This window comes from Acinonyx jubatus, chromosome D1, assembly GCF_027475565.1.
Source record: "Acinonyx jubatus isolate Ajub_Pintada_27869175 chromosome D1, VMU_Ajub_asm_v1.0, whole genome shotgun sequence".
Classification (NCBI taxonomy): domain Eukaryota; kingdom Metazoa; phylum Chordata; class Mammalia; order Carnivora; family Felidae; genus Acinonyx; species Acinonyx jubatus.
The window spans coordinates 37,054,568-37,072,568 of NC_069390.1; the positions used below are offsets into that span (position 1 = coordinate 37,054,568).

General features: G+C 35.4%; 1 protein-coding gene across 1 annotated transcript in view; it reads right to left on the minus strand.

Moving 5' to 3' along the window:
• Positions 1–3,906: 3,906 nt before the first annotated feature.
• SLC17A6 (solute carrier family 17 member 6) overlaps positions 3,907–18,001 on the minus strand; it is a 41,398-nt gene continuing 27,303 nt past the window's right edge. Inside the window, exons 8-12 of the mRNA XM_027072984.2 lie at positions 14,399–14,548; positions 7,937–8,069; positions 7,424–7,534; positions 6,794–6,921; positions 3,907–6,066 (exon numbers count right to left, since the gene is read on the minus strand). Coding sequence (XP_026928785.1) covers positions 5,731–6,066; positions 6,794–6,921; positions 7,424–7,534; positions 7,937–8,069; positions 14,399–14,548 — 858 coding nt within the window. The 3' untranslated portion in view covers positions 3,907–5,730. The remainder of the gene's footprint in view (positions 6,067–6,793; positions 6,922–7,423; positions 7,535–7,936; positions 8,070–14,398; positions 14,549–18,001) is intronic.

Below are 18,001 nucleotides of genomic sequence, written 5' to 3' on the forward strand. Positions count from 1 at the left end.
AATCCCAGTTACAAGTTAGGGATTAGAGTGTCATATTATTGGTGAAAAAACAACAACAACTGAGCCTCAGAGAAATTAAGTCACTTCCCCAAATCATACAGCTATTTAGAAGCAATCAACTGTAGCGATCATGAGTACAGGATCTAAAGCCAGATGGCTTGCTCTCATGTTGTTAACTTTACTCCATTAGTTGTATGACCTTGGATAAGTTACTTCACTTCTCTGTGCCTACATCCTCTCATTTACAAAACAGAGTTGACAACAATATCTACCACAAAGGGTTATTTGGAAGATTAAATGAGTTATGTATGCATATATGAAACCCCAAGATAGTGTCTGGAATTTTATAAGCCCCATATAAATGATTCCTAGTATTAATACCATCATCATCATCATCAGATCCCTTACTCACATCCTCCTTTAAAATGTAATCAAAGGTAATAACACCTAAACAAACAATGAAAAACAGAAACTAAATGAAAATGAGGAATGAAGATAAAAACAGCACTGAGTCAAACAGCATGTCTCTAAGCTTCTGGAGAAGGAGACAAAGAAAAGGAGACATGGTGGAGCTCCATGTCTTTTCCTTTTTAATTGCCCACATGCACTAATGCATAGGAAAAGCATTCCTCAAACTCTTGGAAATGCAAGGATCTTCATCTAATGCATATTGAGCAAAGTAATAAAACGTGTCCTCCAATGTGATTTAACAAAACTGGAGAGGTTTCTTCATTTTGTTTGCTCTTGGTGAAATCTGAGGGTTTCATTCAACAAAAGTGGCTGACTTTGGACAAGGGACAGGGTAATAAGTCCAGATTATGCAGCTTTTAGCTGCCTGGCTATATTCATGGGAGAAGCTTGGAGAAGCTTGAGCATTTTAAGGGACTGTATTGCACAGAGCCACCTTCACAAATAAAGTGTTTCTGACAGCAGCTGAATGAAAATTCAGGTTTGAGGTCTTGCATGAGGATGGAGAGCAAAGGATAAAAAAACAACCCTGCTCATTATATCACCACAGTAAGAATGAAATCTCAATCGTCGTTATTTGTCATTAGGACTGACAAGGCAGTATGTGGATACAGGGGGAACAAATGGAAAGAGAAAATGTACAGGTCATTAGAAACCCAGGGGAGGAAAACAAACAGAAAGAAATGTGAAGGAGAACAGGAAAATGAACATAAGAAGTTCAGCCCATCCGTCTCTTCTGCGGAGACTCAGACCCTGGAGATGGTTGATGTGGATCTTCCTGCACAGCCTGGACCCCATGCAGCGTGGAGATCTCTAAGGCTGAGAATAGCTTCCTCACCTGTAACTTAAAAAAAAAAATTGACATGGTGCCAGGGTTGGTGGCTCTGTTGGTTAAGCATCCAACTTTGGCTCAGGTCATGATCTCAGGGTTCACGAGTTCGAGCCCCGTGTCAGACTCTGTGCAGACAGTTTAGAGCCTGGAGCCTGCTGCAGATTCTGTGTCTCCCCCTTGCGCTGCCCCTCCCCTGCTCTCATTCTCTCTCTCTCTCTCTCTCTGTCTCTCTCAAAAATAAATAAACATTTTTTAAAATGTTTAAAAAAATTGTCATGGGGAGCACCTTGAAGGCAGCCCACCTTTGGGAATTTGGGGGATTAAGAAAAATATTTTCTCAGCAAAGTCCTGGTGTGCAAAAGCCTTTCCTCTCACCTCTGTGTGGCCTGTCTGGGCATCCGGGCATGCTGCAGACACTTCAGTGAGGAGATTGGACTTAAGGATCCATGAGAGCAGGGGCTGATTTCTCACCACTCTATGGACAGTGACTTGCACAGTGTAGGTGCTAATAAACCTTTGTTAAATGAATACGTAAATTAGTAAATGAGCCACAGAAAAGCCAATTGTCTGGAGCACTGTCTGTAAACAAACACGGGAATAATAAGCTACAGATAGTAATTTAAATATCCATCACGGTTATAGAGGTTATAAGTGTGTATATGTGACTTTGCATTTCCCCAAATCATCCACACAAGCAGAAAGATAAAGGGAAAAAAGATGTAAAATTAAAATTTTCATAAATAAGATACTGGTTACGTAGACTAAATATGGCTCATGTTATGTAACAGAATATTAGACTCTAGAACTCTGTTGTTCAAATAGGAGACTATGCATGCAATATTGTTCAGTGGAAAAATTGGTTTGCAACGATAGATCAAGTATGACTTCAAATTCGAAAATTGCAAAACCTTTTTGTCCATTTTTCTTATAAAGAATCCAGAAATGTTAACAGTGCTTATCTCTGGATAGTGAGATTATCAGTTATCTTCACTTTCATTGTTTTCAATACTGTCCTTTACCTAATGAAGCTGCCCTCCCTTATACTACATTTATAATCAGAAGAGTAATAAAGTGATTTAAAGATAAAAATAAATCACTCTTTTGCTGTGGCCAAATAGTCTGTATCTCGTTCTAATACTGCCTAGGGAATCTTTAGGAAGTTAATTATGCTGTCTTACACCTGGTTCCCCTACTTGGAAAATACAAATACTAACACTGATATGTGGCCTTTCAATTTTACAAGGCAGATAGATGTGTGGATGAAATGGGGTAACACATAAGAAAGCATTTTGCAAATTACAACATACTTGAAACATAACACTCCACATGGGGATAACCATTGGGATGAGGAGGAAAAGGGGAGAATGAAGAGAAAGGGAAGATAAGAGGTAAAAGCACATGAGGGTGGCCCGTGGTAATATCTGGAGACAATAGAACGCTTCTCTTACAGAACTGTAAACTTTTGTATTACAGAATTGGGGAAATTATAGACTGTTAGGTCCAAGACACTTTCATTCCTGCCAAAGATATGCAAAGATGGCATGTCAGGCTCCATAAAAATTAGTCTGGGTGTCTGGGTGTCTGGCTGTTGTTTCTTTGTGCAGAGGATTTCAGGAAGAGACAATACATTCCTTCACTTCTCCCCGCCCCCCCCCCCACACACACTGAGCTTATGTAAGTCATGGATATGGGGTAGTGGTTGAACTGGTAAATATTCTCCAATTAATTTCTTAAATTAAGTCCTGGCTAAAAAAGAAGATAAAAATAAAAACAAAGCACAGCTTACTGTGCTACTTCTTTCCACACCCACAATATGCTCTGTGTCCCTTGATCCAGTCAGTTTCATGTATTGACCCTCAGTGTCATCATTAGTTAAACAAAGAGTGTTAACTAAATCATCCCAGAAGTCCTGTTGAGTAGTAAAGTTCTATGACTCTAAGATCCCAGTGCTATATAATTATGGTCTTCCCCTTCCACACATCTGTAACATTGGGAATCAGAGCAAAATGATCACTTTTCCAGTAACACAGACATTCCACTGGCCGCTACCTTGATAAATCTCTCTCACCGCTTGCTGGTTTGGCTGACACATTATACCCTATGATGCTGTTACTCTGTTTTACCTTGGGAAACTTATTTAACCTTTACTAGCTTCAGTTTCTTCCTTTGTAATCTGGGAATAAAAAAGAGTAACTACTGTGGGTCATTGTGGAGTTTTGTGAGATACTTTATGTAGAGTGGTTAGGACAGTGTCCAGCACAACCAACAAATGCAATCCAAATTGTATAGTATCCTTGACGTGACAACTTTTGAATTTTTTCCTAAAAATTTTTAAGCTCAGCACACATGTTATGAGAAGTCCATCACTGAAAGATAGAGTTTGACTCAGAGAACTATTCCTTGATGTAAAACTCTGTCTAGGGAACCACCTCCCATACAATCTAAAGAATGCCATGTTTTTCCATTAAATCTCAAGTAGCTAAAAAGATTATTATTCTTGAGCCTAGATTTGGCTTCATTGTAGCACACAAAAGTTAAATTTGCATTAATGTTACAAACTAAATAAGATAAACCCAAATTAATGTATTGTATTTTACAAAAGGATAAATAGAGCATTTTATTAACTTTTTTTTTTTTTTTGCAGCAACAAAATGATAGTCCACATCTTTTCATTCAACACAACAAAAGCCATGATCACATTACATCACTTTGAGACACAAAGCAAAGGATGTTTTTATTTTCTCAAGGTTCAGGGATGGTTTGCATCTTTAAAACAAATGTTATGTTTTCTATTTGCAGTAGCAGGGGTTTCCAGTCACTAGCACAGTACAATGAACCAATGAACAGATCAAATATCCAGAATAGACAATTAAATACACCAATCATATTTTGCATTGAATTGGGAAATGTGTTATTATCATTTAGAACATTATAAAGAGGTCTGATGTCAACTTTTTGAAAGAAAAAAAATCATTCCAACCACCCAGACAGCTACCACAAGCAAAATGAAGATAATATACAGACAGGAAATTGTATGCATTGCACTTATTGCTTGGAACACAAATGTTGCAATTCCTGTTGAGTTATATTAAGAAATGACAAGCAAAATGCCTCTGCCCCCATCTAAAATTCTATGACTCTATGAAAGTAGAAATTGCAGTCCCCTAACCCAACATGAGGTGTATGCTATTTTTGGTTTTTTGTGAAGATTGTTTATTATGTTTTTGTGTATGGATATGTATAAGATATACAGATATATATATAGATATAATTTTTAATATAATTTATTGTCCTATATATTTAAGACAAAGATCTTTTAAATGGGACTTTAAATAATAAAATTGTCTACTTACAGTACTCTATTAAGTTTATCTTTTCATATTATATATAGCTCTGTGGCACAAGGTTAATATAGTATTTCATTATTAAGGAAGAAGAATATCTAAACAATTTTCTATTTCTTTTGTTGTTAATATTGCATTTTAAGGGATATATCTCCGTAGTAAATTTCTTATTAGATTCTTTATGGCATGTGTATCTTTTTTTTTCTAATGCAAGTTACAACCAGTACAAAGTTGTAATAAAAAATACATTAAAGTCTATTTACTTTTTATATTTTTTTGCAAAAAAGTTATGTGATATGCTACATGAAACGTCAGATTTTGTTGAAGTGTGAAGTGTTTTATACTGTTAGGTAAATGAATGGAAGAACATGAAGCATACCCCCCACTTTACAAGTTCTCTTTCACAGATATAAGTATATGTGCACAAGCATTTCATATAAAACACTGCAAGATATTTCTTTTCAGAACCAACAAAATATTCCTCATTATGTAATAACAATAATTATTTAGTACACCTTGCTAGTTGCTAGCCCACAATATTCTTCTCTAATTGAGAGATATATCAACTCTATAATTTATATTCAATAAATGTTGCCAACACCTGATGCAGCCAACGTGACATCTTTAGTTTTCTTAACAGGACTTCTGCATGATACCTTGCAATACAGTGTAACAAATATATAAGTGCATTTTGCATGATCAAGTAGCTTTGGCTTCCTAACCTTTGTAGGATGGGATGTGCCAACTGTTTTAGTTGTGCTTTATTAAATGGTGATGAGTTTTAGCTCACATGAATCCAAAGAGTAACTACTTGCTTCTACAATTTTGACCAGTCAACCATTAAATCACAAACGCAAAAATGGATGACCTGAATGGGAATGATGGCATTTCACAACTTCTACAGATTGCGCTTGATGGAAACTTCATGAGTTTTTTTCTTTGTTTGTTTTTTTGATTCGTTTTTATAGCAAGAGTTGCCTGGTTGATATGTTTATGTGTTTACATCACTTTTTTTTTTTTTAATTTTTGTGCAATCACAATTAATGTAATCACAAACACTAAAAATAAATCCAGCAATTAGCTTTGTTATGAATAATCATCTCGGTCCTTATAGGTGTATGAGTCTTGTACTTCTTCTTGTACGAATTCCTCTTTCTTTTCCCAACCATTTGGCCAACCTCCATTGGCCTGTGTTGTGGCACCATAAGACTTGGTGGTACCATAATTTATATAATTTTGAGTAATGTCCCCTGTCTCTTCATCAAGCTCATCTTCATGGATAAATCCACATTTTTCTTCACTTGTTTCTTCAGGGTCTGCCCAGGGTTGCTTCTCTCCTGAGGCAAATATTGCGTAAAATATAACTCCGCCATAGTGGACCAGGGCAGCAATCAGGAAAACATACTGCCACTCTTCACGTGACTGTAGTGACAAAAATTGGCATTGTGAGAACAAACTCCCTGTGTTTAAAAAAGCATAACATCTTCTTTGAATGCACCACCATCAAGCTTTTCATACAATGCTATCTTTAGGGGAAACCCCTCTTCTGAGTATATAAAGCAAATACTGTGATAGAAATTTTCCATAATCCTATGACTTTTCATTAATTAACATTTTTTGTAAATCTCAGGATCTGAAATAAAACTCCAAATATATCTGTGGTCTGCTAATTTTTAAAATACCCATAATCTCTCTTTTAATTTCCATTCATGTACTTATATTTTTTTCCTCCTAATTCTTTTGTTTATTTCTTTTTGGTGAACCATAATTTTGAAGCTCTACATATAAGGACAAATACCTGATAATAATATTCTTCCATTGATACCTGTGGATTCTGAATTGACATTTCCAAATAAAGCTCAGAAGACTTCTATTTTCATGTTCTAATAAGCTAAGAGAAAAAAGTTTTTTTGTTGTTTCGCCAAACGAGAAATATAAGAAATATTAAAAGGTGTTGGAAACCATATTGTTTATTGGTTGGGAAAGAAACCTTCCTCAGAGTTCCTCGAGAGAGATTTTCTTCTGAGCCTCATTTATCTCCCTTACTCAGAGGTCTGGTGACGGGACCACAAAGAGAATGTCAAACAGAACACAAGAACTTTTTTTTACCATGAGAGAGAATCTTCTAAAACTAACACTTCCATCTTACCTTATTCTTTGTCATTGCACCAACAATGATAGGGCAAACCATTCCTGACAATGTGCCAACACCATTTGAAATGCCCATTAAGATACTTGCATATCTCGGAGCAATATCCAAGTGGTTAACATTGAAACCTGAAACATACACACAAGCTTAAACTCAGAGAATCCTAAACCTCTTAGAAGTGGGTGACTGTAGAATATTCTCTACCACACTCATCGCCCTCTTTAGAAGATACTAGGGATACAGCCTGTGCTCAATAAGTATTTTTTGATAATCTAGCTCAGGGATATAATGGGAGTATGAGGTATGATTTCTTACACAATACTTAAAATGTGATGCTCACACTACAGAGAGATTTTCTCTGAAGGAGAAGAAGGAGAAGAAGAAGAAGAAGGACAAGAAGAAGGAGAGGAAGAAGGAGGAGGAGGAGGGTAAGCAGGAGAGAAATTGGTAGTAACAAATCCAAATAATTATTTCTAAATGTTTATTCTTTTTATTTTCTAGTGGAAATATTATGAGTAACTTTTCAACAGTCAGAATATTAAAGAGGAAAGGAAAGTGTGTGTGTGTGTGTGTGTGTATTAACAGCAAAAATCAGGGTGTTACATTTATAAATTTAAAAACATATCTTACCGGAAATAGCAAATCCACTGAATCCCACTGCAAGTACCAAGAATGAGATAGCTACACCTCTAGTATGAGAATAGCCAACAACCAGAAGCAGTGTTGCTTCCATGCCAAAACCTTCAGAAACAAACACATAGAAACACTTCACAAATTTGTGTAAATTTTTCCAATGAGCTAAAACTGCTAAAAACGTTCATGCCTATCTGACATAGCAAACCATTTCAGGAAGTCTATTTTAAAAATAATAAGAACAGTATATGCACAGGGATTACTGAAGCCTTTCAATTTAATAAAAACATTGAAGACAATCTTCAGTTTCAGTGGTGGGCAGGGAAAGTTGGTTATGTGGTTACTTAAAACTAGAAATTATGAAAATTTGAAGATAGAGAAATGACTATAAATGAACAACGAAGACACAAATTGTGCTGCATATTTGATACGCACAGAAAAATTTACTCACTCCTGTAGATCAGCAGTTTGTGAGCCAAATCATGTCCTTAACATCACTTATGTACTTACCACCACAATTCATGATCTTTCTTACTGTAGTTGTTGAAAGAATTTGCTTGCTTCTTAGAAAATCTGCAATCTGCCCTCCAATAGGTACAATAATTGTCATTACCAAGTGTGGCACAGCAGATAGCATGCCAACCTGAAGGGGAAAAAAAAGAAGAGACATATATGTGACCATAAGTAATATGGGCAACTTAATGGTCTTGGTTTTCTGAATCCATCATACTCTTTATGGAAAAAGAAAGGAAATAAAATACTGTCTCCAAATGACCACTTAGTCCTAGAATAAGCAATAACTTCCACAGAATAAATGAGAAAAGCTAAGTAAATTTACTTTTTGTCTTTTGGAAGAGAATGCTTTTTTTCTGTGTGATGAATCAGTAAAATTTGAGTTTATGAATAAATTATCTTGAATCTTATCACAGACTGATTCACATTTATGTGCCCATATTATATTCTTTTTTTTAAATTTTTTTTAACGTTTTATTTATTTTTGAGACAGAGACAGAGCATGAACGGGGGAGGGGCAGAGAGAGACAGAGACACAGAATCGGAAGCAGGCTCCAGGCTCTGAGCCATCAGCCCAGAGCCCGACGGGGGGCTCGAACTCACGGACTGTGAGATCGTGACCTGAGCTGAAGTCGGATGCTTAACCGACTGAGCCACCCAGGCACCCCATTATATTCTTAAATGTATTTGGAAAACTTCATCATTAGTGAGTGAGAGAGAGATAGAGACAGAGACAGACTCAGAGGCACAAGAAACATATTGGATAAGGCTGGAAAAGGCTACATTAAAAAATTTTTTTTTAAATTCTTAATAAGGCTAAAAACCTTAAGTGCAATTTAAATGTGTATCTCTTATGAGTTTCATAGTTAGTTTCTAAGCTAAATTTAGCCCGGAAAATGAAAATAAGTTCTTTAATTTTAGGTATTTTCTATGTCAAATGTCAATCTTTTGGTCACATTGTCCTGCAGTGGTATATAGTTTCTGTATTAATTTCATACGAAATAGCTCGTATCTAACCTAGAAGCATCAATTCAACACACATTTTTTGGCCAGTAATTATGTGCAAGGTACTCTTCTCTAGGCATCATGAAGGCAGGAAGTATGAAGAAAATGCATTTTAATTGTATACATGGACTTAGTAAATTTTGAATATAAACATATAAGGAAGTGTTTTCCCTAAGTATAATTTGAAGTACAGTTCTTGGCAAATTATAAGTACTGGGAAAAAGCCTATTATTTGTGTATAAAAACGTCTTCCATGTTAGATCATTGAAAGTTTGAGACAAAGATTGCTGTATTTTACAATGGCATAAGTATAGTACCACAACCACAGAGTCAGGCTGTTACAATAATTAATTGAGATAGTGAATAACTCCTAAATAGCTTAAATATATGAGTTATTTAATTCTATCTCTTTTATCCAGATGAAAGTTTATTATATTCTCTCGTATTGATGAAGAGAGTGTAATTTAAAAGGGCTAAGTGATTTCCAGAACCAAATATTGAGCCATTTTCACCTGAGTCAAAAAACTGGGCTTTTAACAATTTATGGTTAGTACTATTAACCATCTGAGAAAGAAAAATCAAATAAAACCAGTTAACATGTGTGAATACTTTTAGTTCAGTTCAAAACCTGGCATTTAGGATGGCCAACAGGCACATGAAAAGATACTCCACGTCACTCCTCATCAGGGAAACACAAATAAAAGCCACACTGAGATATCACCTCATGCCAGTCAGAGTGGCTAAAATGAACAAATCAGGAGCCTATAGATGCTGGAGAGGATGTGGAGAAACGGGAACCCTCTTGCACTGTTGGGAATGCAAACTGGTGCAGACACTCTGGAAAACAGTACGGAGGTTCCTCAAAAAATTAAAAATAGATCTACCCTATAACCCAGCAATAGCACTGCTAGGAATTTACCCAAGGGATGCAAGAGTGCTGATGCATACGGGCACTTGGTACCCCAATGTTTATAGCAGCACTTTCAACAATAGCCAAATTATGGAAAGAGCCTAAATGTCCATCAACTGATGAATGGATAAAGAAGTTGTGGTTTATATATACAATGGAATACTACTTGGCAATGAGAAAGAATGAAATATGGCCTTTTGTAGCAATGTGGGTAGAACAGGACAATGTTATGCTAAGTGAAATAAGTCATACAGAGAAAGACAGGTACCATATGTTTTCACTCTTATGTAGATCCTGAGAAATGTAAGAGAAGACCAGGGGGGAGGGGAAGGGGGAAAAAAAGTTACAGAGAGGGAAGAAGGCAAACCACAAGAGACTCTTAAAAACTGAGAATAAACTGAGGGTTGATGGGGGGTGGGAGGGAGGCGAAAGTGGGTGATGGGCATTGAGGAGGGCACCTGTTGGGATGAGCACTGGGTGTTGTATGGAAACCATTTGACAATAAATTTCATATTTAAAAAAAATTGGCATTTAGTAGAGGCTCCACAAATGTGAACGAAGTAAAAGTATAAGCTAAATTGACATTAAAGCAAACATTGCTTTTCAGAACAGCACCTTGAAAAAAGCAGAGTGTTCTTTATTCTTAACTACAGTAGATATATTTAAAACAACCACTGTGTAGAGAGAAACCATCAGACAAGAAAACATTCTGAAATACACCATGCTGGATTTGTGTAGAGTTGTATGTCGTGTGTCTGATATTCAGAGGCAGACAAAGCCTAAGAGTGACCTGCATTTCTGAAGTCCACACAACTGGCCTGCATCTTGACCAGTGTTTGAGACATCTGAAAAGTTCTCAAATTGAACACCCTTTGCTATTTACTATCTACTCAATAAACATTTTATTCCTTTGGATAAACAAAGAATAAAGCTATGATTATTACTTATTCTTTCAGGAAAACACTGTGGGAAGTACAAGAAGCTAACAATCTCAAGGTTAATGAGACAGAAGTTGAGAATATTTTAGCATGCTGACTTAATATTTGAAGGTACTGAATCTCCAAGTTCCTTAGACAATGTTTATATATTCTGTATGCGACCTCATCAGGGCCAAGTTGCAGAACTTTGAGTAACTTATTCAACTATCTTCTCAGCTTTTGGTGACTTATCATAATCATTTGCGATCACATGTTATCAGAATGATCAAGACTTTTTGGGAGTATCATTATTTATGATAAACACACAGTACTTTGCTCATTATTTTAAGGCTAAATGTTTTTACATCTAAATATAATTAGATATATATACTTAGATAGATAGATAGATAGATAGATAGATAGAGTTTAGATAGCTATATCTATATATAGATATAGTTTTTTATCAGTATATATAGACTATAACTGATTGGTTCTTCATAGAAACTCCAGGTCATTAGACTTTGTGCACCCTCCTCTTTGTGCTTCTCCTCTTTGTGCTTCACAGTCTGGATTTCCTCTCTCCCGACCTGTGTCACAGTCCTTGTAGAAATTGGCAGGTTACCACGCCACAAAGAGCAACCACTCAACACTTCTTCTCTGCCCCTAAATGTGAAACTCAAAAGGAATCAATGTCTCCTGTCACTTGTTATCTCTTGTAACCTGACCTCTCAAAGGACTGGTTGATCCAAGTACTGGCCTTCCCTTGATATACCATTTTCAACATACATATGTGTATATGTGTGTGTGTGTGTGTGTGTGTGTGTGTGTGTGTGTGTGTATGTTTCTGCTTTACCTGAGTCAGTCTACCTGAATATCAAGCTATTATACTTGTCATTGAGTCTGCAAGATACTCAGTTTAACTAAGGTTGTAGAAAACTATCCTCCTTTTAAATATATTTTAATGTTTATTTATTTATTTATTTTAAGAGAGAGAGAGAGAGAGAGAGAGAGAGAGAGAGAGAATACCAATCAGGCTCCATGCTGTGAGCACAGAGTCTGACACGGGGTTTGATCTCCCCAACCATGAGATTACAACCTGAACCGAAATCAAAAGCCAGAGCATAACCAACTGAGCCCTCTCCATTTAAATATTTTAGTTTGCTTACATTTTGCTGAGTTCTGAGAGAGGATATTAATGGAATTATTTGTACAAGAGAAAATTGGGGCTGGCAAGCATTCAAACATCAGCACTAGGTTATGTATCAATTGTTTATTGTACAGCTTGGATTCAGAGCCATGCCAGCCTGGATCCAAAACCCATGTTCTATTTATTTTACTACCTCCTTTACACATTTTTCAAGGAAGTCTGTGACTTATTTTAAGCCAGTATAATGAAAATTTTCAAGCCAATCTGTGTGTGTAGAATTTACCTACAATTTTAGTTAAAAATACAGTAAGTGAATCAAATCAACTCATCTGGTTATTGTATTTAGGTTTTGCAAAATATCATTGCTTTTACTCAAGCATTTTCAATTAGGTGGAGCTACAGGGCCAGAATGACCACACAGTTTCATTAACATCAGCTGGCTCCTTCAATTTTTCCCCATGAGACCTGACTTTATTAATAGCGTCTCAGTGTCATATTTGTCCTAGATTATGAAAATGGACTCACACCTCCAGCAGCCTTTGTTGAGAAGTATAACACCTCTCAGAGCTTCCAAAGGCTACCCTGCAATGTTTGATCAGCTCTAGAGAGAAGAGGCCTATCTAAAGCAGCCATTCTTCTCAGGAATGGAGGAAACAGTTTCCTTAGAAACAGGGATTACAAAAGAGCTCTTAGAATAGCTTCTCCTAAACTCAGGTTTTCTTCAATTCCAGGCCTCTGATAGTCTTTCAAGTAGAGACATAATATGAATAGCGAGCCCAGCTGGACGTATGTAATGACATGAAGAGAAATGGCAAGTCCATTGCCAGCACAGACAAGTGTATTCAGTACTCGGCAAAGGGCTTGGCAGAGATGGTATTCAACAGATACTTTGCTAAGTGCTTAAATGAACATAGGGTCTACCTGAATTTGAATAACATAGTAAAGGGAAATGAAACATAAATTAAAGGATCAGGGCTTCAACTCGATCCTGGCATATATTACCAGCTTGGCCGTAGGCAATTTAAATACCTTCCTTAGTTTGTTTCCTCATCAATAGAAATGATGATAGTTATCCAGCTGGTCAACCAAACAAGGTTGTTTATGAATATGAAAGGACCTTGTAAATTTCAAATCCTTCTATAAATATGAGGTTGTATTTTCATTTTCATTTTATCTTTATGGAATATCTCAAAATGATTACATTTTCACAGCTACGAACGAATGTCTGTAGCATTTAGCATACTGTGCTGTAACTGGTAACTAACTGCTTTCGTCTATACCACCAAGCTGTGAACTCTTGAGGACAGGAACCATGTTTTTATTTCTGAATCCTACACATCTCATGTTCAACAAAAGCTTGTTAAATGAATAAATTGAATAAATGGCACATAAGATTGTTTTCAGCTTTTTTTTTTTGCTATCTCAAATCTTTTAGCCAGATTTTTTTAAGTTTATAGGAATTTTTTTAAATTTTTTTCTTTTACTTGAGTGTAGTTAACACACAATGTTACATTAATTTCAGATGTATGACAAAGTGCTTCCACAAGTCTATATATTTTGCTACAGTCACCACAAGTGTGGCTACCATCTGTCACCACACAATGGCATTACAATATCATTGACCTGTGTTCCTTATGTTGTGTCATTTAATCCAATGACTTATTTATTCCATAACTGGAAGCCTGTATCTCCTGCTCCCCTTCACTCATTTTGCCCATCCCTTATTTCCCACCCCTCTGGTAACCCTCAATTTGTTCTCTATATTTACACATCTGATTCTGCTTTTTGTTTGTTTCTTCATTTAGGTTTTTTTAGATTACACATATGAGTGAAATCATAAGGTATTTGTTTTTCTCAAAGTCTGACTTATTTCATCTCATATAATACCCCCTAGGTCCATCTATGTTGTCACAAATGGCACAATCTCATCCTTTTTGTGGCCACATAATATTCCACTGTGTGTGCACATGTGCACGTATGCGTGTGTGTTATGTATGACATCTTCATTATCCATTTGTCTATCAATCAGGACCAAATCAAAATAAACTTTTACATGGAAAAGAGAGCCAGACAGATTTTTGAAAGCATTGAAGAAGAGATTGGTAATTGTATAAATACAATTCCATTTTTTGTTCACTGTAACACTATCTCTGATCTGAGACTTAAAGAAAGTTATGTTTCTTTATAGGGGAAAGGCTCCAGAGCTGCCCACCCCACCTGAGATATAAGCTCCATGAGGGCAGAGACCAGGCTGATTTTGCCTGTATTTCCATCAACAAAGAGCAGTTTCTAGCAGACAGCTGAATGAAGCAGACATTCAAACACCTTACTCAGTCTGTTTCCCAGAAGTTATTTGTTAAATAGATGACACATAAATGAGTAACTTATAAAATTTAGAAGATAGAATGTTGGCAAAGAAACTTAATATTCAGCTGAACACAAAAATAATGCACTAGTTAAACAGGATAATTTTTACATACCTTGCTGATTTCAAATCCAAAGACTTCCTCAAAATATGCCGGCTGACTAATAAGCAATAAGTAAAAAGTCCAGCTTCTGCAGAAGTTTGCAACAATTATTGCATAGACAGGCATAGATGTAAAAAATTTCCTCCATGGAGTCTTGAATTTCTGAAATCCCAAACAGAGAGCCATTCTGACCATTTAAAATATGTTCTAACTTAAATGGGAATAATAAGTGCTTCGCATTTTCAGGATGTATATGTTGGGGCATGAGTAGGAGGTAATGAACAGTTCATTGCAAGTCTAATCTTTGCTGCATGAATAATCATTGGAATAAAAAAAAAGATATCAGCCTCTTCTGATTAGATAGTTCACATTTTAGGAATATGTAAGATCCTATGTTTATAGAAAACAATTCCAAAAGCACAGATCCTAGTTGCTAAGACGTTTTTTTGCAATGACAGATCATGACTTAGCTAAAGATCATTGCCATATCAGTGACCTTGTTAGTATCCAAAATATCTTATCTAAAACATTGAAAATCCAATATAGTTAGAAGAAAAATAAGAAAAATTAAGAGTGCAATATTCTAGACCCTATCTAAAGTCAATAATGCGACTACAGATCTATAAATTCTCTTGAAAGACAATGGATTTCAATATAAATTCTGTGATGCTAAAGTGCAAGGTTCTGTAAAACTCATATGGTATACAGCTGGATTAAAGTGGCCACCCATCACACCATGGGCACATGATAATTAGTTATTTGTGATATTGAAAACATTTCAAAATTCACAACCTAAACATGATTGGTTTTGCTTATGATAACCGTTAAAAATTATACCTAATATTCCTAAAGATCCTCTATATGCCCAAACATAAAGCAATTATCTTCTCCCCCTCAAGACTAATATTTTCAGACCTGAAAATGTCTCTCCTATTCTCAAGCACTTTCTCAATGACCTTATTTTGAATGTCAAAATAGAGTTTGGTGAAGAAACAATAGCCTAAAATAACTCTGTTTAATGCGAGGTTGGGATCCTTGAACCGACCAAATTAGTAAAAGAAGAGACAACCATTTTTTCCACAGATTTGGTAATTATTCCTGGATATAGAACCTTAGAATTGCTAGTCTTGATTGTGACTCTAACTAAACCTTTCAAGATCACTTTAAAAGTAATATAGTAAGAAATTATATTTTGTGATCACAAATATATATAAGACAAAAAGAAAAACAAACAAAAACAAAAACACAGCCTAATAACATATAATGAGTGCTGTGGCTTTGAATAAAAATATCCAGTGACAACATCATAGATGAATTTCTTAAAATTCAGTATGCTCTGGGAAAACAATGCCAGATAAATATGCTTATTTCACAGGTAATAAAAATGGTCAAATACAGGGATGTCAGCATTGTATTATTATGTTTGTATGAGAAATAACTTCAGAATATTATTAAAAGTAAATAACTTTTTCCTGCTGGGAAAGTGTTTCTATTATTCAGACCTAGTGGAACATCTCTGCTAAGAACTTTTTTCTTCAGGTTGTAAAATATTTCATCAAATGTAAGATATATCTAATTTTATACCTTAAAAATTGTTAGGGGTCGTAGGAGGGCTTATACCATTTTGATAACAGTGTACTTACTGACCTGGCTGTTTGCTTCATAAGTGTGTTTATAAAAATTAAGCAAGTTGTTTGCTTAAGATTTATGCATTTTTCTGTATGCATGTTATATTTAATTTTTTAAGGAAAAAAAGATTTAAAAGACAATACAGTCAGCTGCAATGTGTGATCCTTAATTGGATGCAGATTCCAAAGAAATAGCTGCACAGGGCATATGAATATAGACCAGGTATTCATATTGGGACTGGGTATTAGAAATTTGAATACGATCTAGGTATTAGGCACTATCAGGGAATTATTTTTAATTGTTTTAGGTATAATAATGGCCCTTAAATTGTGAAAGAGGATTTTTTTTTTTAGAGAGGCATATGAAGTATTTGTGGGTCAAGTGTTTTAATACATTTACTTTGAAATCATTCAGAAATAAGAAAAGTGAAATAGATAAGGCAAGATGATAACAACTGTTGCATCTATGCCGTGGAGACATGGATGTTTCTGTTACTGTTCTTTCTGCTTTGCTATATATTAAATTTGTTCACAATAAAAAGCTAAAAATAACTAAAGTCCAAGTACAATAACTGGAATATAATCTCATTTTTAATTTTCTTTTGGAGCTTCAGGAAAGTATAAAACATCAGTAAGAAGTAAATACTATGTTCAGAAAAGCAGTAAGGTAAGGAAATTGGGAGTTTGAGATTATCTATGCTGTTTTATCAAGCTACTAGCTGCTCTTTTTAATGTCATTTCCAGAAATTGGTTTTCACTTAGACTAAATTTTTAACTGTTTAAAAGCATATGTTTGATTTAGACACACAATCTCTCAAGCACTGTAAGTAAAAGAGGTATATTAAACAATGAAAATATAGGCTGATCAGATCATTTTTGGGCTAGAAATTGAGGCTAAATTCTGAACTCACCATGGATCAGCCTATATTTAGCTTCTGTGCACAGCGACCACTGCTGGTGGGCACCAGAGTGCACTGCCAACACCCACGCCATCCCCACATCACCACTTGTTTCCTAAGTAGCCACCATTAGAAACCATCAGGCCATTTACAGAAGGAAACAGGAAGGGGAAAGTTCTAATGCCAGTCTGTCCCATTCATGGGACTACCATAAGAATACTGTTTTTAAGTACTGAAGTTTCACTTCTGTATGATATCCAATATGGGATTATTCATTAAAGGCCTCAACACTAGTGGCTGATAGACCTTTGAACCTAGGATGAGGTGTCAAAGACAGGCCTTCTCTAACAAATGAAGTAGAGAATCTGCTGGAATAAAATACAATTCGAATGAGGAGAGGAGCCTTTAAAAGAAAGAGAAGCATAATGTTAAGAGACACTGGTTCTTCAGCCATGCATGGTGCCTTCTATCTCTCAGCATAAGGAAATTGAGTTTCTGTTCAGGTGCTGAATTATTGCACCTATCTAAATACGTGAGTTTTGTTCCCCAGTTTTTAATAGTACCAGATGGCTATTTACCAATTAATATTTATGATATATTAATGTCACGGGGACTAAAATATTTGCATTATTGACACAGAATGCATTTCTGTCTCCATAGATTCCATTCAAGAAAGCAAATCAGAATAAGGAAAGGGGTTCATGTTATATGAATACTTTATCTTCATAACAATAATCCTGAAAATTGTAAGATTTTATCAATAACAAGATTGTATTATGCTAAGAATATTTTCATGTCAGCTATTATTGACATTCTAATGATTTAAGATTTCTTAAACCACATGTAGCATAAATAGATATGTGTAAAACCTACATTTAGACAATTCAATACACTAATAATAGTCCTTTTCATGATTGTGTTAGCTGATCTGGCATTTCCTGTGATCTGAAATTAACAAATATTTGTTGAATTTGTTTAAATTATGGATCATATTGAACTGTTTATAAAAGCTTATTTAGGTTTATAGTCCTAGCTACAGCCAAGGGAAAATTTGATGATTGAGAAAAGATAAAGAAAAAAAGAAGTTA